At 32.8% G+C, this 24,703-nt stretch overlaps 1 protein-coding gene across 1 annotated transcript in view; it reads right to left on the bottom strand.

Moving 5' to 3' along the window:
• Positions 1-8,063: 8,063 nt before the first annotated feature.
• The window catches only part of pasha (partner of drosha), a 63,894-nt gene continuing 47,254 nt past the window's right edge, over positions 8,064-24,703 (bottom strand). Inside the window, exons 12-13 of the mRNA XM_069823736.1 lie at positions 23,058-23,252; positions 8,064-18,255 (exon numbers count right to left, since the gene is read on the bottom strand). Coding sequence (XP_069679837.1) covers positions 18,163-18,255; positions 23,058-23,252 — 288 coding nt within the window. The 3' untranslated portion in view covers positions 8,064-18,162. The remainder of the gene's footprint in view (positions 18,256-23,057; positions 23,253-24,703) is intronic.

A 24,703-nucleotide genomic window follows, 5' to 3' on the forward strand; every position in this document is an offset into this window, starting at 1 on the left:
CCAGACGTTTGAGATGGGCAGGGTATGTAGCACGTATGGGCGAATCCAGAAATGCATATAGAGTGTTAGTTGGGAGACCGGAGGGAAAAAGACCTTTAGGGAGGCCGAGACGTAGATGGGAGGATAATATTAAAATGGATTTGAGGGAGGTGGGGTATGATGATAGAGACTGGATTAATCTTGCACAGGATAGGGACCTATGGCGGGCTTATGTGAGGGCGGCAATGAACCTTCGGGTTCCTTAAAAGCCATTTGTAAGTAAGTAAGTATACCGGTATGTATTTTTCTGTATGTGATTTGATCCTGGTTGAGTGGAAGAGAAGGCCTGATGGCCTTAACTCTGGCAGGGAAAATAAAACTATTATTATTAAAAATAAAACCATCTTCAACCCCTCAACTTGACAGTTTATTATCCCTTCCAACATGCATACAATGTTACTGGCCAGCAGTGGATGGTTAACCACCTTGGAGCTGCCATGACAATCTATGATGTAGGTGAGTTGGTCGGAAAAGCTTTCCAGAAGCTTTCACTCCAAAAAAATATTACCTCTGGATTTGCTAAAGCCGGAATCTGGCCATTCAATAAGGATTGCTTCTCAGGTCAAGATTTTTTGAGTTCCTCCTTCACTCAGTGTCCAAATCTTTCTGAACAAATATCCACCTCCTTTACTCAGTGTCAAAACATTTCTAATCAAACATCCACCTCCTTGACTCAGTATCCAAATTTATCTGAGCAAAATCCTCCTCGACTCAGAATCAAAATCTTTCTGAGCAACCACACACCTCATCGACTCAGTGTTCAAGTTCTTTGAAGCAAACAGAGAGCATTGCCAACAGTTTATGTTCTGAAGATGTCTGTTCCTTAGCGAAACCTTGTGCCAAAAAGGAGATTAAAACTCGAAGAAAGCCAGTAAAGTCACTAATTTTAACTGATACACCAATTAAATTCAACTGCTCAAACTTTCTATGAAAGAACTCTAAAGCAAAAGAAGAGATTGAAAAAGTGCACAGGAACTAAAAGAGTTCTATTTAAAAATACTGGTAATGTTAAGAAACCTTCAAAGAGAGCAAAACCTATTTTTGAAACTTCAAGCGAAGAGGAAGTTGAACTGCCATCAGAATCGGAATCTGATTGAATTGAGGGAATGTCTTCAGATGAGGACATTAGTCGTCCGGTTACAGTAGGAGACTGGGTGGTGGTTTCATTTCGTGAAAGAAGTGTGTTAGACATTATGTTGGACATGTTGAAGAAGACATTCAACAAGACGAGATGAGGGATGGAGAGTGAAGTTTGTAAGACATGTGAGTGGAAGTAGATTTCGAAGGCCAGACACAGAAGATGAATGTGTGATTGATAAAGATCAAGTGGAAAAAGTATTGAGTGAACCAAAAATGGTTTTCAAACATAAAAGAATTGTAGCGATAATCTTTAAGAGTTTGCTGGAATAAATAATTTATGGTAACACTGCTTTATGTAAAATTTGACCTGTGTATGATTAAAATAATTTTATTATGTATGTTATTTGCTTTTATTCATATTAAATAGAGTGTATCAAATCTCCCTAGCATGGGGTGGTTTGATACACTCTACAGGTGATAACAAAAATGCAATTTTTTTTAGAAAATTGTAATCTGATTGTTCCGAAATTGTTTGAAGATTGTGCCCCAAACATAGGAGAAAATTGTAACGTATAAAAAAATTAACCAAAGCATGTCAAACGACCATTACGCTAAATTTTCAAAAAAGTGTATCAGTCCTCCCCTACCTCCTGCATTTTATTGATTGATACTTGCCATTCTACATCAAAATACTTATTTGTAACGTTTAATTATGTCAAATCGTAAAAAAGGAAATTATAAATTGATGACTGTAACACTGGCATTGCCTATTAGTCTTTTACCAAAAGTCAGAATATTTTGTTTCTTTTAATCATTTACATTATTTACAGATAATGACAAACTAGAATGGTAAATTGACTACTGTAACAATGACATGATCTATTTTTTTAGAAAAGTTCTTAAGGTGACTGTTACACTTAAATATATAAACCAGAATCATCTTCTAAGCAATCGTACGAAATTTTCTCTTATTCTGTGTTGTTCATGGGAATAATGTCAGTGGTGGATGTCTATGAAACTTAAGTTCTCCCGATTTCGCCAGTTTTCTCGGAAAATGAACACGTCCATCATCCATGTTACTGCTTTATTACAACACTGATAGAAGCACGAAAATGATGTTAACAGCTGCTTTGCACAGGAACGTCTGTCCTTGAGTGAGTTGGAAATCACGTGACTTGAATCAGCACCTCTGATTGACCATATGGACTAGTTATTCTTTGCATGAAATGTATCAATGGACAGGTTCGTGTCTGCTCTGAACCACTCATTTTCACAGGCATGTATCATGTGAAACATTCGAGTTTGTTTCAATTGCACGATGTATTTACATTCCGCTTATCCTGTAAGTTCCATTTCATATTGTATCTCATTTTTTTAAATTGTGGACATGTTCGCTTTTGCGTGTTACCTCCTCAACTATTGACTAATGATACGAAATAAATAAGCAGAAGTAGAAAGTTGAGTTAACCTTGGTGTTTTCAGTTAACACTTGCCGTTAGATTAAAAGTTCGTGAGTTTGAACACGACAGAGGGCAATGAAATTTTTTAAGGGCAATAAAAATATTTCAAAAGGGGAGAAATGCTGATGGTCCCATGATGTAGACTTATGACACTAAAAATATTCCGCCCTAATGAGAGGGCCCCAACGATTTCTCGTCAATGTTAAAAATAAATTTTGCTAGTCATCATCAATCACAGGTGGTATGCCTGGTTAATTTCTCACTAAAGATGTTCTCAACACAGAAATGAAACTCTGTCAGGCTAACAGAATTCCAGGAGGTACTAGATGATGACTGCAACTGGAGGTCCAATAAACATAGAGATTTAAAGACAAGAAAAATGGTATGGTATTAATGGATATAAACTTAAGAATTTAGTTACGATAACTTTCTAGTGTTAAAATGAAAATTTTAACACTAAAAAGTATTTATGATAATTAAATTCTTAAGTGACAGAAAATGTTGTTGTTGTTGTTTAGTCAACTGTCCGAAGACAGGTCTTAACCTCACAAATGATACCAGCCAGGCACCATTCATGAGACAACTAAGCCAGGAATAATGGAGTAGGATGGCCAGTTCCTTTCTCCCTCCATTGCATACATTGCCGACTAGCTACATATTACACTAATCAGACTTCAAATATTTCAATCAATTGTTTTTCCTCTGATACATACTGTCAAGTGAGGTGTACTGCCTGATAATAGATGTATATGTCAGCCAGAACCTCAATCAGAGGTAATGCAAAGTGTTAAAAGTTTATAAGGGTCATTCCATCGTTCTGGACATGATGCTGGGACTACATTTCTTGGGTTAAACCCATTAATTATGTTTATTTCTGTGATATTTTTTCGGGGGGAAAATGTGCAGATGTTCTTGAATCTGTCCTCTTTCGATTGAGACAAAAGAAATTAGTTTTTATGATGAGGTAGCGACGAAAATTGGGGTCAAACTTCCGTTCTGGACATGACGCATTTCAGATACACTTATTTTCCCTTTTTGGAAAACCCTAAATCTCTGCGAAATTTTTTATATTTTTTTAAATCGAAAAAAAAAATAATAAGGGACGTTACTCATTCTTCAAGGTTTATTTTGATGCTTTTCGGAACTTTATACGAAGAAAACTCCAGAAAATAAATGAAATGTGCGTTTTGGACATGATGGGAGAAATTTGTTCCGGACATGACGTTCGAAAATGTCCTTACAAAAGTTATAAAACTGTATATATTTCTTACACTAAGATTACATTAACAATGTGAAAAACCTGACTCAGGTGTGTACAACTAAAAATAATTTCAAATGCATTTTATTGACGTATGAATTTCAATTACTTTCAATAGCTAGACTATCATACAATAATTAATTAATTAATTTATATTAATGTATTATTCTCAAATTGCAGAACTACGAATTCACTGTAACTGTTATGGCTTATTTTGTTTAAAATATAACGAGACTGGTTTTAAGTTCATTTTTCAAATATGTTGTTGTTGTCTAGTGCCTTGCATTTGGCAATGAAGCCATTAGCAGTCGTGCTTTCCAATACTTTTGAACTGTAGTTTGTGGCTTTCATGTAACTGTTTTCTTAACGGGCACCAGTTTTTACACTGTGGCAGTTACATCACCCGACGTAAACCCCCATTATGCAAGGGGGACCGCACCTGTCGTTGGTCAAATATTAACCTACTTAATATTACTTCAAATGCCAGATATTCATGTTTTTGCGTTGAGAGATATGTTTAAACAGTGCAGCACCTTCTATGACTTATTCCTATAGGCTCAATATGATGTAGTTTATATGTCGAAAGTATTCGTCTCACTTTTTCCCACAGTGAGCTGTTGCATTAACCTTTGACTTCCCCTTCCGTGATAAGCGTAATATTTATCCCTTTGGTTTCTGATGACACAAGTCTAGGGAATGTTTCTTCAAAACAACGATAGACCTAGTTGTTTGTAAGCCTCTTCACTGTTTCCCACACTCCGTCTACAACACTCTTGTGATGGCCACTAAAAAACTCTTTAAGTCAACAATGTGCCTAGAGTTTATAGTTGTCAGATATTGGTACATGAAATTGAACTGCTGTTTTAATTGTGAAGAAATGAAATGTTTTAATGTTACTCTATTTTGACTTCAAGGTCTGTGATTGTGTAGTCAATAAACAAAGGTATTGCAAGTTGTCATAAAATAATCCGACACTATGACGTCATTTACTTTCTATCATTCAGCCACACTACGGTCGTGAAAATTGAAATTTGATCCTGACACCAATGTGCAATTTGTACCTTATCTTGGTATTGGACTGTAAAGTTTTCTGTGAAATCTACCTGTATTACCATGTTTCACCATCAGCACAATCACGAATTTTCCTTAAATGTATTGACTGCCACTTTGTCACAAACCAGTGAATGATGAATGACCTTGGCAGCTACGTTTTCAGTGTATCAACGACCTCGCTTAAGGTTTAATTAGTCTACAAATTTTTCATATTAATATAGAGTGTATCAAATCTCCCTAGTATGGGGAGGTTTGATACACCCTACAGGTGATAACAAAAATGCAATTTTTTTTAGAAAATTGTAATCTGACTGTTCCGAAATTGTTTAAAGATTGTGCTCCAAACATAAGAGAAAATTGTAACATATACAAAAAAATTAACTAAAGCATGTCAAACGACCATTATGCTAAATTTTCAAAAAAGTGTATCTTGCTACTTTTACTGTTTTCCATCTTTAAATGCCTAGCAATTCTTCCGAATTAACATATGTATCGACACAGGGTTGGCTATATTTATACTAAAAAATGTTCAATGTTTCCGTACTCAGAGACAGACAGTGAACTAAACTAAAGCAAAGATTAATTTAATTTATTTTAACGTGTCGTATATTGGTTCGTTTCTTTTTCATTTTTCTTTAATTTGATTTCTTTTTCTGTTATTTGATACTCAGTTTAAATATTACGCATTATTCATGATGGATGTGTAATTAACTCACTACAGGAGTACTTCTTCTCCCATTCCTCTTTAAATGCAAGTTTCTTTGGATTTGTTTATTGGTTTCGATAATGACATGCTGGAAACAACCCAATCCACTATTGCTCCTGTCTTATTTACTTGAACACTGCGTACCTTGAATGAACAAGTGGTGAATAAGAGAAGGTGGGAAGTGATATTATTGCAGCATTAACATGATCCTATTTATATTTCTTCATTTAAATAAGTACGTTAGTACGATGCAATTACTCTGTCTCGAAAATCAATTAAGAATTTTCGTTCCAGACATGAACTTTCAATTCACAAAAAGTACCCTTAAATTTAAAAAAAAAATCGAAAAAATTGTTTATATAGTTTTTGATGACAAATTACATATTTCAAGAGGAAATAAAGTTTAAAGAAAAAAATCCAACCATTAACTTTTTATAGAGAAAAACGTCAATTTCATTCCGGACATTATGCAGTGGAGTAACCTTTAGATATCAACGACTGCAGTCCATAAGATTTTCTAATCAAATTGGCACTCTAATGACAAGGAAAGCTTTAAAGGTCCTTGTGAACTTGGTTCCGTTATTAAATCATAATTCCTAAGCATTATATGATCAATTAAACTTAATGCATTTTGTCAACTTTTGCAATATAAATTACTTCCACTACAATTCTTCAAATTCAATATCCATTTTCCCATGTAAAAACGGTTTTCATATCCGAAAAATTGAGAGTTTGAAGATTTCGTTCATATATCACATGATGTGGTTTGGATAGTTTAGGAAATGGACATGGAGGTTGATATTTTCGTGGAATGACCCATAATCGATATAAACTTGTTAAAAGCCAAATGAATGGACACTCAGTTCAGAAAGTGTATGTAGATACGGTATATTGTATAATTATGTGTCTTGAGTTATTTATTTACTGTATGTTTATGCCATTGAAGAAGAATATGAAGACCTGAAGGATATGACAAGGAAACTTATAGAGGAATATGGGAAATGGGGTCGGAATATAAATCTTAAGAAAACACATTACATGGCAAATTCAAAGGATTTAATTTTGTAAAACGGAAAAGGAAACATAAAACACTGTGATGAATACACAAATTTAGGAGTCAAAATAACTAAATATGGATATCAAGTAGAGAGATAAATGAAAGAATTAACAAAGGGAGATCAGCAATTTCAAAATTAAATAGCATTCTATGGGATAAATATATCACAACAAAAATAAACATATGTAATGGAATTGTTAAAACCATAATACCAAATAGCTCAGAAGCATGGTATTTGAAATCAAGGACAGTTACAAAACTACACTCTACAGAAATGAATTTCTGGTGGAGTATTGGACAAAATTAGAAATAGCGGTAGTTATAAGAGAAAAAATGAAAGTGCAAGGATCATTAGTAGAATATAACAAAACAATTAACATGGTTTGGTCATATGAAGAGGATGACGGAAGATAGATTGCTGAAGAAGGTGTATGAATAGATTCTAATAGGAAAAAGGAAGAGGGGAACATCAAAATTGACATGGACGCAAGGAATAATTAGAATGAGAGAGGTGGGATTGAAAGATGAGGCATGGGAGAATAGAGAAGAATGGAGAAAGGCTACAGTATAGAATCCTGAAAATGGGTACAGGAAGATGTCCTACGACATTGTAAAAACTGATAATAAATATGAAATATTATTACTGTAATGTGATTCGTGTTATCTTTTATTAAATGTTTTTATTTGTATTTTCTGAATGGATTGATTGGTAAATTAAGGATTGTAAATATATATGAGAGTGAAATAAATGTAATACAATTTAATTTAATGGGTTTTTAAATTTTAAAGAGAGATAGGCTCATATTCCATAAGATAAAACATCCAAATGAAGAGAAGTAAAAACGCCAATCAAACTAAAACAGTATGAGTTCATCTGAAAATAGATTAATTCAATTCATTTTTTTATAGACTGTGCCTAATCTGAAAGAAGAAAGTGTGTAATAACACAAGCGAGTGGAACAGAAATGCTAACGTTTGTTCAGTACTGGTACAAAGCTTATAAATACATGTAAAATTTTAGTCACAACATTTTCTCTATATATTACTGTCTTAGGAAACCATTTACAGTCTAATGAACATAAATTCTGTCACCATGCTAATGGTTAAATTTTAATGTTTTCATTAAAAATTCACTTGTCTAGAATTAAGACATCTTATGCCAAATATTCTGTTTGGTCCCTTAAGCTTGGACAGCATTTATAGTATTTGATCACTCTATTGGATATGGCACAAAAATGTGTCGTATCAGTCTGAAAACAGTGGTTCTACCATCAGGTATCACCATCTTTGGTTAACATGTATAGATATAAAAAGAAAACAGATACCTATCCAGTCGTTGTAGGTAGACTCTGCAAAGTGTCTTTAAATGATGTGTTCATGAGATCATCAATTAAAGAAACAGAATGAACATTTCTCAAATACAATACTCATATATTCTCCCATTGAAACTTTCGATACAAATTGGTAAACTAGCCAAATTCTAGACAGTTATGAAATTTAAATAAAAATGTAATTAAGACACTTTACTATTGTATTACACAATAATTGAAACATGCAATATTTCAAGTAGTAGTTCGTAAAATTATTCATGATTACATTCTTCCAGATACCTGTACCTTCAAATTCACAGTTACATTCCCAATGCCAGATTTCTCTACTTGCTGTAATTTCTAACGCGATATTGATAACACTCAGCAATGATAAAGAATACAACCCACTACAAAGACACTCTTCCCTCCTCCACTTACGAAGAACTGTAGAGAGCTACATAAGCTGTCTACTAACTAGTACCGGTATGTAACTTCTGCATAATATTTTGATAATATATCAGTACTCTGAAGTAACAAACTGTTTCATATAGTACTATTTCTAACGACATTTTTTCCATCATCTCCTGCTATGAGTATTACAGCACAGAATCCTTCCAGAACAAAAATCAAGAAAATCATTTTGAGCTGTTTGATACAGGAACTTCAAAAGTTATTGGGGTAAAAATTATACTGCATATGCATATATCTGTCATTCAGTAGTTTAGGAGAAGGAGCTGTATACAGACAGATGGACACAGATAGCATACCAAAACCCACTTTTAGGTATCATGCATGTTGCAAACGTGTATTTTCGTAATAATTTCTCTATACATAGTATAGTGAGAAAATAAGAAAATATGTAATTCACACATTTGCTAATGAAGTTGAACTAGAGGTAGGGTGTGACAGAGTTTTGCCATCACAGTTCCGAAAAAATCGTTGTGATAGCTATTTTGTCACAGTGCGATTTTTGTGTTCGCATGATTCTTGGCAATTATGGGGTTCGTTTCCTATCTGTAGATTTCTAAGTCGTCTAGAACTGAATATCACTTCCATCTACTTATCTCTGAACAAACCACGAGGAATAGTCATCCTATCAGATCAAGCCGACTATATTATGTTTATCACTCTTCTGTCAATTGAATTGACATGCCAGGGACATGTCTTATGTCAACAATAGTGATGAGCACGGCGTGTACACTGAAAAAAAATCTCTAAGCTGTGCTATTATAACAATGTGTGGGCACGTACACTCCATACAAGAATGTTTACGAGTTTAAGTGAATCATTCGTATAAGGATATAGTGAGCACATAGATTTACTATCAAAGAGTTGCCGATGTTAACCTTTTGCCTTTTGAGTGGAACGAAATTTAATTAGATCCCAGTTATTTTGTCCTTAAAGTTAATCTTCTGACTTACAGTTGTTTGGACTCTGGAACTGTCACAATATTTACGTACGTCAGTTGCCAACACTGTGAGTCATATATCGAGCAGAGATGGCAATTTCTCGGAGCTGTGATTTTTGAACTGTAGTCACTGTTGGGATCAGTGACGAATATATCACAGCAACAATATCACAGGCCTTCAAATCATACCCCATCGCTAGTTAGAATAATGATGCTAATATGGGAGCTGTTAATGAACTCATGTCGAAATATCCCCTCAAAATGCACATAGATGATCTCCACATCAAAGACAAATAAAAAAAAAATAGCTGCCTATAAATTGTAACAGTGTAAAAACTTAAATAGAATGTTACATTAAGAAACAACGGTGTATACTTCTTCTTTTTTTAATTGTTGAAATATTCCAATAGTGTTCTCCGATATTGGCTGAGGACAATTCACTTCAATGGGAGAGGCAGTCAGCATCCAAAGTGCAGTTCCCTTTGCATACATCTCAGTCCAGGAGCTTTATATTTTTAAGTGTTTTGGGAGGCAGTCATGTCCAATGTACATCCTGAAGTTTGTCATTGCTTCTCTTCTTGTTTGGTTGTTCGCTTCCTTTCCTCTTTTTGCTAACTCCGGCCATGATTTGTTTCTTATAGGTTTGGTTGTAGATTGTATCCATTGTCGTTTTTATTCTTTGTATCAGATTGTTTGTTGTATTTTCGCACCTTTCTTTGCAAGGGTATCTGCATTTTCATTACCACAAATGTTCACATGTGATGGGTTCATTAGAAGACTATTTGAGTGTCTGTTCGTGTCATTAATTGTATGGCTGTTAGTTGTGCATTTCTAAACTTTCTGGATGCTTTAGCCTATAGGTCTGCCTGTATTTCTGTTTTGTTTTTGGGCCTTCTTATGGCTACTTCTATTGCTTTAACTTCTGCTTCGAAGACTAATTTAATCCTGCCAAGACAGGAGTAGTGTGAAAAATTTCCAGAAAACACCACAACTCCAGCTCCAACATCTGTGAACATTACGGATCTACTTAAATAAATGTAGTATCATTCCTTTCCTGAGTATCTTCTCTGAATGGTTTCAATGGAAAATTGTTCAAGGATAAGTGAGGGAGGGTTTCTTCTTCGTTTCTATTTTCTTGAGTGTTAATGATGAATGTTTGGTAGTTCAGTGAAGTGGTAATTTTTATTGGGTCCTCAGTTGCTATGGGTATTTGGTATTTCTTGAAAAGTTCGTCTGTTCAGTATATAAATGTTTTACGATATTTTAATCTCCTGATATCTGCATTTTTTGTCGTGGAATCTTATTCCATTTTTATTCTTGATTTACATGCCTATAACTAGAGATATGTAAAATACGGTATAGGAACAAAGATTTTCAGGATTCATGATGTGTATAATGCAATTAACATAAAGTTTCATATTTCATAATGTTTGGTAAAATTTTCATATCATAATATTCAGTCTGGACAACTTCAAATACTTGGGGTGTACTATAAGCAGTAAGAAGTCAAAAGGAGAATAGCAATGGCAAAGGAAGCTTTTAATAGGAAAAGGAGCATCTTCTGCGGACATCTGGAGAAAGAACTAAGGAAGAGAGTAGTGAAGTGCTTTGTGTGGAGTGTAGCATTGTAAAGAGGGAGAAACATGGACATTACGACGAAGTGAAGAGAAATGACTAGAAGCATTTGAAATGTTGATATGGAGAAGGATGGAACATGTGAAATGGACAGACAGAATAAGAATCGAACCTGTGTTGGAAAGAGTGGGTGAAGAAAGAATGATGTTGAAACTGATCAGAAAGAGGAAAAGGAATTGGCTGGGTCACTGGTTAAGAAGAAACTGCATACTGAAGGATGGATGCACTGGAAGGAATGGTGAACGCAAGAAGAGTTCGGGCAGAAGAAGATATCCGATGATAGACAATATTAAGATATATGGATCATATGAGAAGAAAAAGAGAAAAAGAGGAAGTCTGAAAATAGTCTAGTCATTCATTCATAGTGTTCTGCCCAAGGGCAGGTCTTTCACTGCAAACCCAGCATTCCTATTTTCAGACTTCCTCTTTTTCTTCTCACATGATCCATATATCTTAATGTCATCTATCATCTGATATCTTCTTCTGCCCCGAACTCTTATTGCGTTCACCATTCCTTCCAGTGCATCCTTCAGTATGCAGTTTCTTCTCAGTCAGTGATCTCCTTTCCCTCTTTCTGATCAGTTTTAGTATTATTCTTTCTACTATTTCCGACACAGCTTCATTTCTTATTCTGTCTGGCAGCTTCACATGTTCCATTCTTCTCCATTTCCACATTTCAAATGCTTCTAATCACTTCTTTTCACTTCGTCATAATGTCCATGTTTCTACCCCATACAATGCCACACTCCACACAAAGCACTTCACTAGTCCCTTAGTTCTTTTTCTAGAGATCAGCAGAAGATGCTCCTTTTTCTTTTAAAAGCTTCCTTTGCCATTGCTATCCTCCTTTTGACTTCCTGGCAGCAGCTCATGTTACTACTTATAGTACACCCCAAGTATTTGAAGCTGTCTACTTGCTCTTCTACCTCATTTAGAATCCGCAAGCTTACCTTCTTCATTTTTCTTCCTATGACCATGGTCTTCCTCTTATTTGCATTTATCTTCATCACATACTCCTCATGGCTGTCATTTAGCTCCAGTAGCATATCCCTTAGTATCATCCCCTCTTTTGCTAACAACACCATATCATCAGCAAATCTTATACTCTTTATTCTTCTTCCTCCTACTATCACTCCTTTGGTAAAATTTTCGTAATTCATAAAAATCTTGATAGTATTTCATATTTGCGCGAGTTTTTTCCCTTCATTAATATTTCTCTAATCACCACTGATCCGGGCTTTCCAAACATTATAAGGAGAAAATAGAGTTGTTTTCCAGGAAACACTTGAAAAACCCAAACACCCTTTCCACCAACATTCCAAGATACCAAAGGACAAGTGAAATCTCCAAATTTCCCTTTAGGATCATTGAACTTGTAGCATTAATGAATTTGAGGAGCCAAAAGAAAAAAGTGGCTGCTATTCCACCTTTGTCCATTCTTTCGAATCCAGTGAAAGTCTTTTCAGTGTAGCCATGTCTATTTATACACGAATAAATTAATGTTTTAAATGGGTTTCAAACATCAATTTCACTGTATACTTAATTTTTCCTCTTTTCTTAACTTCATGGTTTTTTCATGATATTAATTGATAGAAGGTGTAATCTTCTGCTAGAAAATGTCGAAAAGGTACTTGTGTTATATTGTAACCAGTGTTCAGTCCAGCCAATGTAAACATTTTATTTTTACTTTATTCTCTTTAGTGTAACAAATTGAATTATTTAGTTCTTGCATTCAGGTAACAATTTAATTATATTGAAAAACTGTTTAACTATGCAGATTTATTGTATTTTATTTGGTAGCATATTAATACAAAGCTATTAATCTCTAAAGGCTTATTTTGTGAATAAAGACGTAAAGCCCCCCTCCAAATGATAGAAGAACGAAGCTATTTCGGCATTTTTTTTTTTTTTAATAAACTGTCCGAAGACAGGTTTGAACCTCACAAGTGATATCAACAAGGCACCACTTATGAGACAACTAGACCAGGAGATAATAGGGTGATCAATTCCTTTCCACGTATTTTTTGGCACTGAAATATTTATTCAATATTTTCATATTTTGGCAAAATTTTCTTCATATTGTGCCGGTCTCTAACAATAACTGTTGATTTCTGGATTATCTGTATGGCTGTTATTGGGATTGTTTTTACTGCTCCTAAAATTATCCTTAGGGTGTTGTTTTGTATTTTTTATAATTTATCAATTGTACTGCCTTTTGCTGTTATTAATATTTGAGCACTGTATGTTATTGCGGATTTAATATATGTTTTTAATGTTTTGTAAAGTGTATTCATGTTACTACCCCAGGTATTTGAGTGTATTGCATTTCTTTCCTATTTTTGTGCTTGTATAACATGCTCGTCCCATGACAGTTTGTTATCCAGTTGCGTATTTAAATATCACAAAGACGCATATTAGAAGAGAGTAGTTGAACCACCATCAGGTAAGAATGTCTATGCTGCCATGTGACATGGGAGATGATCTTGTGAATTCAGCATGTCTTGTTAGTGAACATTACTGGTATTTATGCAAGGCAAGGGTCTACTCAATTTGCCTATAATCTTTCATTCAACCTTTAATTTCATAACCTTACAGTAAGTATGGGCAGCCAATTTTTATTTGTTAATCTGCTGTAGAGATCTAGCATTGTGTGTAGTTTGAGGGGAGCTTCCAACAAGAGCTCACTGACAGTTTCCTTGAAGTTTCTCTGAGATCATTACAGGCTAGGTCACATCATGTTGATTCATGAGCTGTAGCTGCTTTTAGCTTGCTGGTATTAGCAGTACAATGTGAATCTCAACTAGCAGCTGCCTCTTGTCAGCCAGAGAGCAATTCTGAAGCAACTGGTGTTCACTGCTAACAGTGCCCCACCAACCTATTCTAAACCATATATTTGAAGGACAGTGGCTGGTTGTAGCCCCATGTGGTTCTTGTTCAAGTCCAATTTGATTGTTTACATCGTGTTCTTTCTGTGATTCTGTTGTGTTGTATGTATATTGTGATTTGTGATGTCAGAACTCAAGTGGACTGGAAATCAGGCCCTTTAGTTATATATATATATATATATATATATATATATATATATATATATATATCTCAAAACTATGGCTGCCTATGGGATGTCGAGTTTCCCAACTATTTAAAAAAAGATGAGGACACAGCCTTCAGGAACACGATAGAGAAGTGGGATGCTGCAGGCTTGCATGTCATGTTGGGGATGTTGAAGAAAATAAAGAGCCTATGTGGTACATACAGAGGAGGAGGAGCAGCAGTAATGTTATTTTTAAGGCTATTCAAATGTGATGAGATAATGATATGGTGATAATAAAACAACAGTGGAATAAGTACGGTATGAGAAAACCATGCACTCTAAGAAAACCTGCTCCACTGCCACTTGTGATCACAAATTTCTGCCCAGAACTGTATTATTTAGTTATAAATCGTCAGTTGGCTGAATTATAGTGTCCACTCTTTCTACTGTCGAAAAAAAAAAGGTATATTGTTAAAAAGCACAACAGTAAAATTACATCCGAAAGTTACAGAATAAAAAATTAATTATCAATGCAAATCTATCCACTTATAATTAAGAAAATTATTCAATGAGTACGAATTAAAAAGTTCAAATATATAAATACGCATTTTATGCAGTCTAACATGTTTATAAAATTAATCTCTTTTGTAAAATTGCTCAACTTTTCTTTTTTTTTCTGATGGACAGTACTGGATTCTCATGGTCCCAACCCAATTGTACCTGCTTAAATTACATTCTTTTGACTTTTACATCAGTATAACTGAGAAAAAATCGCAATTTCTTCATATCTAATTCTAATATAATATGGTGTACAATCCTTACTCGAATATATAATTTTAACATGAAGTCGTAAGTAGTGTAACTGCTTTATTAATTATATCGTGGTTTGAATCTGGCTCTCAGGTGAAGATTACCTTAAATTAATGGATTGGATGGACTGTAACATACATGTTTAATAAGTACACAGTGTTAAATATTTCATTATGTTCTGTCAATGCTAAAGATATGCAAATCACAGATGGAAGACTATTTACACAATATTACTATGTAAAACAAGTGCCAAAAAATTGATTATACATACAACAGAAATTATATTTGAGGTATGATTGTTAATTGTAGAAAATAACTATACATTAAAACAACTTAGAATGCGAAGATCACTTGTCTAAATCAAAAGGAAATATATTGTATCAAGTCACTTTAATTTAATATAAACAATTAAACATTACATTGATTAGAACTTGTCAATGTAAATTTGTGTTTAAAAATTAAGCTTTGGTCAGGTTTACAAATTAAAAATTTTTTCACTGCGCACAGTTCAACAGTTAAAGTAAATATGAAAGGCCAAATATTTGTTATATAAGGTGGCCTTGCATCTTGTTCTTACTAATGTTATGCACTTTCAGATCTACGTTAAATTTATCCTGTAACTTTATCTTAGAAAACCATTTTTTCTCGTCTTTAAGTTGCACAACTTAACAATACCATATTATCCCGAATATCACCTGCACTTGTTTTGCAAAAATATTGCTTCTGAAAGTCGGATGTGGGTCTTTTTCAAGCCTTTTATATCGTGTTTCCATAATAAATTGTTCTGAATTTTGTTGTTAGAAATTTAGGGTGCAGGTCTTTTAGGGGTGTTCGGAACCACACAATACTTTTTTTTATTTTAATATCTGAATTTTTATGTTAATTTACCACCTGCTAAACTTGCAGTTATGACTCGTGCATAAAATTATTATGTTTGAAAAAATATACATATAAATAAATAAGGCTTCTATGGTGATCTTCGGTAAAAAGAAATACTTTCATATTACCATTGTCTAACAGACTGCAAATTTATTAGTGTTCATGATGCTTAGTTCTTACTAAATGACAACTGTTTATGACATCTGTGATGATATACAAATAAACATACAACCCTTTCATACTAAATGAATACAATTTCATATACAAAAATTCAATTCCTGAATTCAGGAACCTGATAATTTCATAATTTGACAGCAGGGAACTTTATATTCAATGTACGTACATGAATAACAATGTGATAATTGTTTATGTAATATGTATATAGGCTATAAACGCATATTCATATATAATCTACAAATAGGTGAGCATGAATTACTGTGAGTCTTAGATTATGAATACACAAGATCTCAAGACTATGTTATTACAAAAATGTTAACAATGGATAACTTTGCTGCTCATGAATGATATTGAGGACAGCAATTATCAATTATAACAAAACTAATAATAAAATCAATAATATTTACGACAATAATTATTATTTCACGTACTTGTAAGTGTATTCACTGAACTACCGGTATTTATAAGAAAAAAATATTCCCTATAACATAAAGACATTTCTTCTACCTACACAAACATGTATGTTAAATAAATCCAATCCATGCAAAATGCTCCAGAGCACTCTTTCTTTCCATTTAAATAATTTAACTTTTGTGTGCTTTAAAATTGAAGTAATTAACGATAATTTTTTTTAATATACATCTAATTAGGTATGGAATACTTTGTGTCTTAATGTATCTTTTATGGTTTCAATAATAATAAAATAAAATTAGTTCTTTGCAATTAAAACGAAAAATAATTCTGCAAGTCTTCTAAAGTGTTAATCAATCTTGTTGAAGAAACACTGCTCTAGAGTTCTATTACTAAAATTAATATTAAACCTCATTAATCCAAAACTATACCAAAAAGTAAATCTCAAAACAAATTTAAAATTTCAAATTAAGCTGGGGGAAGGAAGCATTGATTTAATTAATTTTTAACCATAATTAAAAAAACTGTAATAAACTGTTTTGTCATTGTTCACCACTCTACACACTTTATGATCACGAACTTAGGAATTCTTGTCACTATAATGAAATATGATTCAAACTTCTTACTTCGACAGCATAGAAAGTTAGTGTGGAAATTTCCTTCACATGAAGCATGAACATTTCAACTAGTGAAATATAGCAGCATTCATAAATAATACACAGTATTATCCAATTATGAATACTATTACAACAGCACTGAAAGAGTTAACACAGTGGTTATAGAAGCCGACCACTAACTTAATTCCAAATAAACTCTTATCACTTCATATCCTGCTTCTGTTAGTTATGGATATAATTATGTCACTTCACTTTAGTTAAACTATGACTAATGGACATGTGATGAAAGAAACAAACTGTCAAACAATTTCTTATGTGAAATGAGAAATGTTGAATGGCTGTTTCCAATGCCGAGAAATGGACAACTAAGTTTTAGTTTAATTGAAACCATTTTCAAGTTGTACATCTCTTATGTGTATGTCAGCAGATTCAAAACAGTTGATCAATGAGATTATGAATTTACATGTTCCCACTTATTTCTATCAGATATCTTCACAATCATAGTGGTTGGTGACATAATATGTTATCAAGAACTGAGAACAAAGCGATGGTGAGTATGGACAAAGAACTTCATCTTTCTAAAAAAACAATGAGATCATTAAGATGAAGTAACAGGTTTACTCCTTCACCTTAAGGAAGCTGCACCTAAAAATCCATCGCCCTTGGCTAAGACTGATTCCACATACCTTGGTTTAGAAGTAAACACAGTACTCATTAAACAACCAAGGACGACCAAGAAAATGTTAAAAGTAAAACTACTTTAAGATACAATCAGGTCTAAAATATTTCAACAGTACAATTATCCAGATCTTATTGTCAGATATAAGTAAAACCATTAAATTAATTCACTCGAGAAAAGAAAACATTAAAATTATTTATCACAAATTGATATTTCATTTTATATGCACCAAGTTAAAAATTTTCTTCCCCTCAAAGCTAAGGAAAATCACACACTAATACAGGTACTGGTACTACTAATTTCATACAGTTTATGTGTCACAAATAATTCTTGTTTCACATATGACAAAGAAATAAAACCTAGTGTTGTTAAAATATAGTGCTTATATGCTTTCAAGTATACGAAAACCTTACATTATCATTAATTAACATTGGATTAATGAGGTTTTGGGACATAAGTTACTCATTAAGAAATGCATCCTCTTTACTGGAACAGCCAAAGATGAAAGTGACACTAAGAAAATGCTTTTATACTATCACAGTGTTGATCACATCACAGATCCACGTTGTTGAGGTCGGCTCCAGATGAAGATGGCAGTGCAACATCGTCAGGAGGAATGAATTTGCCAATGGGCTGAATAGCTGCCTGCAAATGACACAATATTTCATATGGAAAAGGGTAGTAGTTTTTCCTTTTCACTTTGCAATGTGTCATTTCATTACTTCAGTTCCAATATATACTTGAAACATTTTCATGCATCAAATATAATCCCTTTATGACTGAAGGCCACATATTGTTACTGGCCACAAGATGGAAATTAAACTCATTCTGATTAAAAGGTACTAGATCATATAGTAAAATCAGTGTTTTTCTTCTGGAGAAAAAGTGGCGGAACTCTTTGCAGAATATATTATAGCAGATTGGGAGATGATTACTGTCCAGTGCACGAAGATTTTGCCGTTTTTGACCTTCTTTTCATCCAAATTTGAGGCTTTCAAAGCCTAAGCGGAGCTCAAAGAAAAATTGTTAAAAATATAATTACCAACATATTTCTCGGTTTCATAATGAAAAATACAACAAAAGATGTCAGAATGCTGTTTCGGCATGTTCTGCCAGAAAAAAAGCACTGAGTAAAATGTTATAACGAAAGTCAAAATAATAAAATATTCACTAAGGAAATTTCAGAGACCTAATTATCACAAAATTTATCTGCCAGATGTGTATAAGAAATTCATAAACTGTCTTTATTTCAAGCTGAATACCTGTAACAGTTTCTTTTTTATTTCGAACACAATTCAAGTTTAAGTTACCAGTAGTTTCTCAAAATTATGCATTTAGGTTATTATGTGGATCTAGTTTCGTAATTGATAAATGCAGGGTGCGAATTAAGATTTCTGATGAGGGGAGAATAGAATCCTAAGATAGAGAATACCTCATTGGCGTTGGACCTCAGACTCATTTCGCCATCATTAATTCACATATCATAAATTCATCATCATGCATGCAATAGCCTGGGTTAAGTTCACAGTGTGGCGTGCTGAACAGTACTAGCATTCAACTGTATCGGAATTTCTCTGAACTAAACATATTTACGTATTGCATTACTCCTCTTACCTTAATACACAAAAACTAATGACAATAGAGCGACATAGGCGACCTCAACATCATTCAATACAGCTCAACACTTGGTTGCACTGAGTTGCTTGTCTTGCATCTTTATCATAATAATAGTTATATTCATGAGCAGGTTTAAGATAAGATGTGTAATTCCTAAGTTGTTGTCGCCAGCTAGCCAGTGATGTTAATACCAGTACATCAATATTATTTTTTTGCTTACTTTATACTTTATAAAGTATACTCGTATTAAAACAATTATATTTTATGAGAGGGGGGAAATCCGCCCCATCCGTTAATTCGCACCCTGGATAAATGTTCTTAATTTATATTCATAATTTAATGACTGATACATCACTTGAAGGAACAATAAAACAATCAAATTAGGGGTATGAACTTTATTGAGAATAAGTATCGAAACGATTTTTTTAAGTTCTTAATTTTTTTCTAGTTAAGTCAAAAACCTTCACCCAACAGGATTCTAAATTTCAACTAGATGGCATGTCGATAGCAATTATATTTCACCTCAATGAATAATACTGACAAGAAAATAAAACTTAATGTGTCCACAAATACCCACAGAGTATAGCGAAATCTCGTAATACAAAGATCATCCAGTACAACAAACACTTTAGACTATATATTAAAAATCTTCGATGATGAACAAGAATGAAGACATTTTGAGCATTCGTAATAAAATGTAATAAACAATGCTCAAAACCAATATTTTTATGGAAAATTCCATGAAAATAAACTCATTCAACATATGAAAGCTTCGATCCAAAATAATTTCACAATTTAATAAGAGAAATTTCAAAGGTTTACATTAATGGAAAAAATTATAGTTATTCTTACAGTTCAACTCCTTTACACTAAATGTTATGTATTATATTGTGTTTTCTGACCTGTAACACATATGGTTCTACAGGATATTCCCCTTATTCTATGGACATCTGTATCTTGAAAAGAAATTTTAGTCTTCATATTTACGAGCCAATTTATTAAATACTGGACACAAAATTTATTCAAAGAGGCTAGCCGTAATTTCAGAAAATTTACTCTTAGAAGAGCAAAACGGATTTAGAAGAGGCCATTGTATGGATTGCATATTCTCTGTCTCACAAGTAATTGAAAAACATTGATAATTTAACATATCCACATATGTATATATTATGTATTGATTTCAAAAAGGCATTCGACTCCATCAATAGAGAAAAATTATGGACTATTATGGAAAGAAAAGGAATTCCAAATCATCTAATGCCAACAATTAAAACCATGTACTCAAATAACACTATAAGAATAAATAATGGAAATGGAATATCGAAAGGTACCAGACAAGGATGTTCCCTATCTTCTGTACTATTCAATTTATATCATTAGAGTCTGATATTTAACACGTTATTATACGCTGACGATCAGCTTATTATTTCAGATATAGAAGAGAATTTACAAATGGCAACTTACACATTATTTAATGTATCAAGAGAATATAATTTAGAAATTTCCACAAAGACGACAAAAATATTTATTTTCCTTGGGCTGGATCAAATCAGAACAAAAACCATTACAGAAACTGAAATATTAGAACAAGTTTATCAGTTTAATTATTATCTGGGCTGCAATATTTCACGTCAATCATCATCAAATAATTTAGAATCCATATTAGCAAAGTTTTTACAATTAATTGGCACAATTAAACGAACTATATTGACAAAAGTAAGGAAATAAGCTATTTTAAAGTTATATAAAATTTTAATATTGCCTACATTTGTATACGGATCAGAAAACTGGATTTTAACAATCTCACAGAGATATTTTGAAGCAGCAGAAATGCGATTACTTAGACCTATCACAGAATACTCTCTCGTTGACCATAGAACAAGCGAGTATATAGCCCTACATCAGGAACTAAACATTTCAAGTACATTAGAAAAAATTGATGGATACAGAACAGACCGGTATTTACATTTAGAGCAAATGCTAACAAGCCGAATCCTGATTGTAATGGGATTTGGGTACAAACAAAAGGAAAAAAGAAAAACTGGAAGACCTAAGAAACGTTGGCATGAAGCTGATGATATTTACGAATATGTACAGTATACTGTATATGAAGGGTTCAGAACCATAGTGGGCCAAGCGCCATTTACTAAAACCATAGAAAACAAGGGTTAAAATGAAGTTATTACCATAATTCAATGGAAACATATAGCAAGTAATATAAAGTATACACATTAAAACTAAATGATATGTCAATCTTCATTAAACTATAGTATTCACTTAACTTTAACCCTTGCTTTCTCTGTTTTAAATAAATGGCGCTTGGCCCATTGTGGCTCTGAGCCCTTCATATATAAGGTAAACCGTAAGTAATGTCATTAATTTCAAGGGGTTATTCTTTGAGATATTTCAAACAAAAAAGTTTAATACAATTTTGCTCGTTTTTACTTCCTTTTCGAAAAAAAAAAATTATTTTATATGAAACATTTCATAGTATATTTTGAGAAAACTATTGAATTAATTCCCGATATGCTCAGTCAATTTAAGACAGCAGTGTATTATCATGATAAATGAGTGAAAGACTTTTAGTTTTGTTCTTTAAATGTGCACAAATTTGATCCAAATAAATGTAACTTTTCATTCTGCAAGGGGATTTTAAAATTTGATGCACTCTGACAACCCTGTAAAGATGAGAGATGCAGCACGCGTAATGCGAGAGATGGATGAGACAACGAGAAATATAACATAACACACAATTGCTTTTAAGGGAAATTTTATTTCTTGTATGTAAGTTTACTGGTTACTACTTAAAAAATTAAAGTACAAGGGAACTATTTGTAATTGGCTGAAGAGAATGCTTGTAGTATGACAAGTGGAGAATTTTTAAATCATTAATTAGATTTGTGTTACATAAAATAAGCTTTTCTTGTCCTCTGCATTCATCGAATATTTAATTAAAATTAAGCTTTTCTTGTCCTCTGCATTCATCGAATATTTAATTAAAATTAAGTCGAAGAGTTTAATAATAATATTTTTAATTTAGTTCATTTAATGTAAAATAAGCATATCGTATTTTTATTTTTTCCTTTAGAGTTTTAAATGTTTTAAAATTTTGTTTTTTAATGTGACATAAACATGATTATTGTTAACGTTCTCTAGAATATACAACTCAAATGAGAGTGTAGAAATACGTCTTAATCTTTTCAATTTAGTTTGAAATAAGCATATCTTATTGTCTGCGTTTTCTAAACATTTAATTAAAACTGGATTGTAGAGTTTATTTTAAATTTTCCAGATTTCATTTAACGTGAAATGAGCAGTGTTCATTCTCTGCTTTCTAACACAGATTAAAAACAAAAATTAAATGGTAGGCCTATATCATCTGTATTCTTTCTTACGAGTTTAAAAACAATGTACGTGGCAATGATAAACTTCCCTATTCATAACAAGCTAGGGTAAAGGGGTTGTTTAGAGCAACACAGTCTTATGTGCACTCCCTGTCGATTACAAAGTGTTCCGCGAACTTGTAATTCATGTATTTTAAAATGCAGATTTTTCTGGAAAACTATTCCAAATACAGCAAAATGGTATTTAACTTTATTGTTGCTCTTTACTAAAGGAATCATCCACCAGAATTAATGACATTACTTACGGTTCACCTTTTATAGACAGATAATGCACGCACACATAGATTAGCAGACTTTATCCAATCTAATAATAATCATGATGATGATGATGATGATGATGATTATAACAATAATAACAACATGTATGCATAAACCCTTGATTTTGTATGTCTATATTATGCAGAATATATGCCATGCATGCATTACCTTTATATCCTTTAATTTCTTCATCTCTGCTTTAAGTTTATCTAAGATAGCAAAATTGGGCGAATTAATAGAGGCCTTGCTTTGTAGTAGAGTAATTTCTTGTTCTTCCTGTTTCTTCTCCTTTATGCTTTTCACAGAGCGGTTCCCATACAGTCGCAGCAATGAACCCCAGCTAGTGATATGAGGATGTAAAGCCTAATAATAATAAAAAATAAATTTAAACGGGGTTTCTAGCACTACACCTAACACTTGAACTTCAGCAAAGTATTTAAGCAGAATCTACAGAATTTTATAGACTACAGCATGGGAAATCATTACTAAATGATACCACACATACACACAAACATAATTACATATGGACTTATACAGGGACTTCTTCAGTTACAAGCAGGAGCCATATGTCGGCAACACTGTAATTAACTGTCAAGCGGAGGCCTACAGTCTATAACATGTGTTGGTGCTAAAGCCGATTTTCAATGTAAATTAATATTACAATATAAGTGTGTGTCGATGGAATTATGTTTGTGGTCCTATCAGACATTAATAATTGATGTATTATAAACTAAGTGCGTGTTGGGTCTCGCCTGCCATATCAATAAAGTTATGCCAGTGATTTTCAAGTTCATTGTAAATAGCTGTTTTGTGATCCCATAAATGTTGCAATTTTGTTGAAGATTCAGAATGCCTGCTATACGTCAGAACTACCTATAATTTGTAGATGCATACACTCGCTTTGTTGGTTTTCAAGGTTTGTTTATTAATTTTTTTTTTGTAATAAATTAGTCATAAACATGTTTCTTTTCACTTCGTATTTACAGAATTTAAAGTTCACTGAGTTTACACTAATTGGCACACAGAGTACTTAATAGATAATGATGTGTTTTGTTATGTATTATGTTGAAGGTATGTTTCTTCATTTTTTCATAGATCTTTATACTTAGCCTTGGCCTATTGAAAATTATATTTTTAAAAATTTATAAAAAATAATTTAGGATAACAGTATTGTTATGGTGACTAGCGAAGTTCAAACTAAAACTGGTTTCCTGGGCATCTGAAATATTTATAGAAAAGCACGACAGATAATCACATTAAATTAAAATGTATATGATATCCTAGACCTTTCACATCAGAGGTGAAACAACATAAAGTGCTAAAACATTGTCAATTTACTAGCCACATAATGGTTTTTTAATCCTGCTTGTCTGTGGTGTAATAATCATGATGAAGATCTGGAACACATTCTTCTATACTGTCCATCCATAAACCACAAAAGAAGTAAATTAAAATCATCAATACCAGCTGCAGAAGACACAGCTCTGTAGTATATATTGACTACACCCCAACTCTGGCTACTAGCAACAGGCATCTATAATGAACACCGGTCAAAATATCTCTCATTTCTCGTGAAAAACAACAACTGAATAGACTACAGTGGACTATAGTGGACTTTATGTTGTCAGCAAACAGCTGGATACATTAGAGAAGATTGATTGATAATGGTTAATTGATTGGAATACAGTATTGCAAAAGTACATCGTTATTTTATTTATTTTTGGTACAAGTAACATTTCTTTAATTATTTATTTATTTTCCCCTGTACCATCAATAAAAAACACATATGGTTTTAATTTTTTTAAGTTATAAGT

The sequence above is a fragment of the Periplaneta americana genome, chromosome 1, assembly GCF_040183065.1.
Source record: "Periplaneta americana isolate PAMFEO1 chromosome 1, P.americana_PAMFEO1_priV1, whole genome shotgun sequence".
In the NCBI taxonomy this organism is placed as follows: Eukaryota; Metazoa; Arthropoda; class Insecta; order Blattodea; family Blattidae; genus Periplaneta; species Periplaneta americana.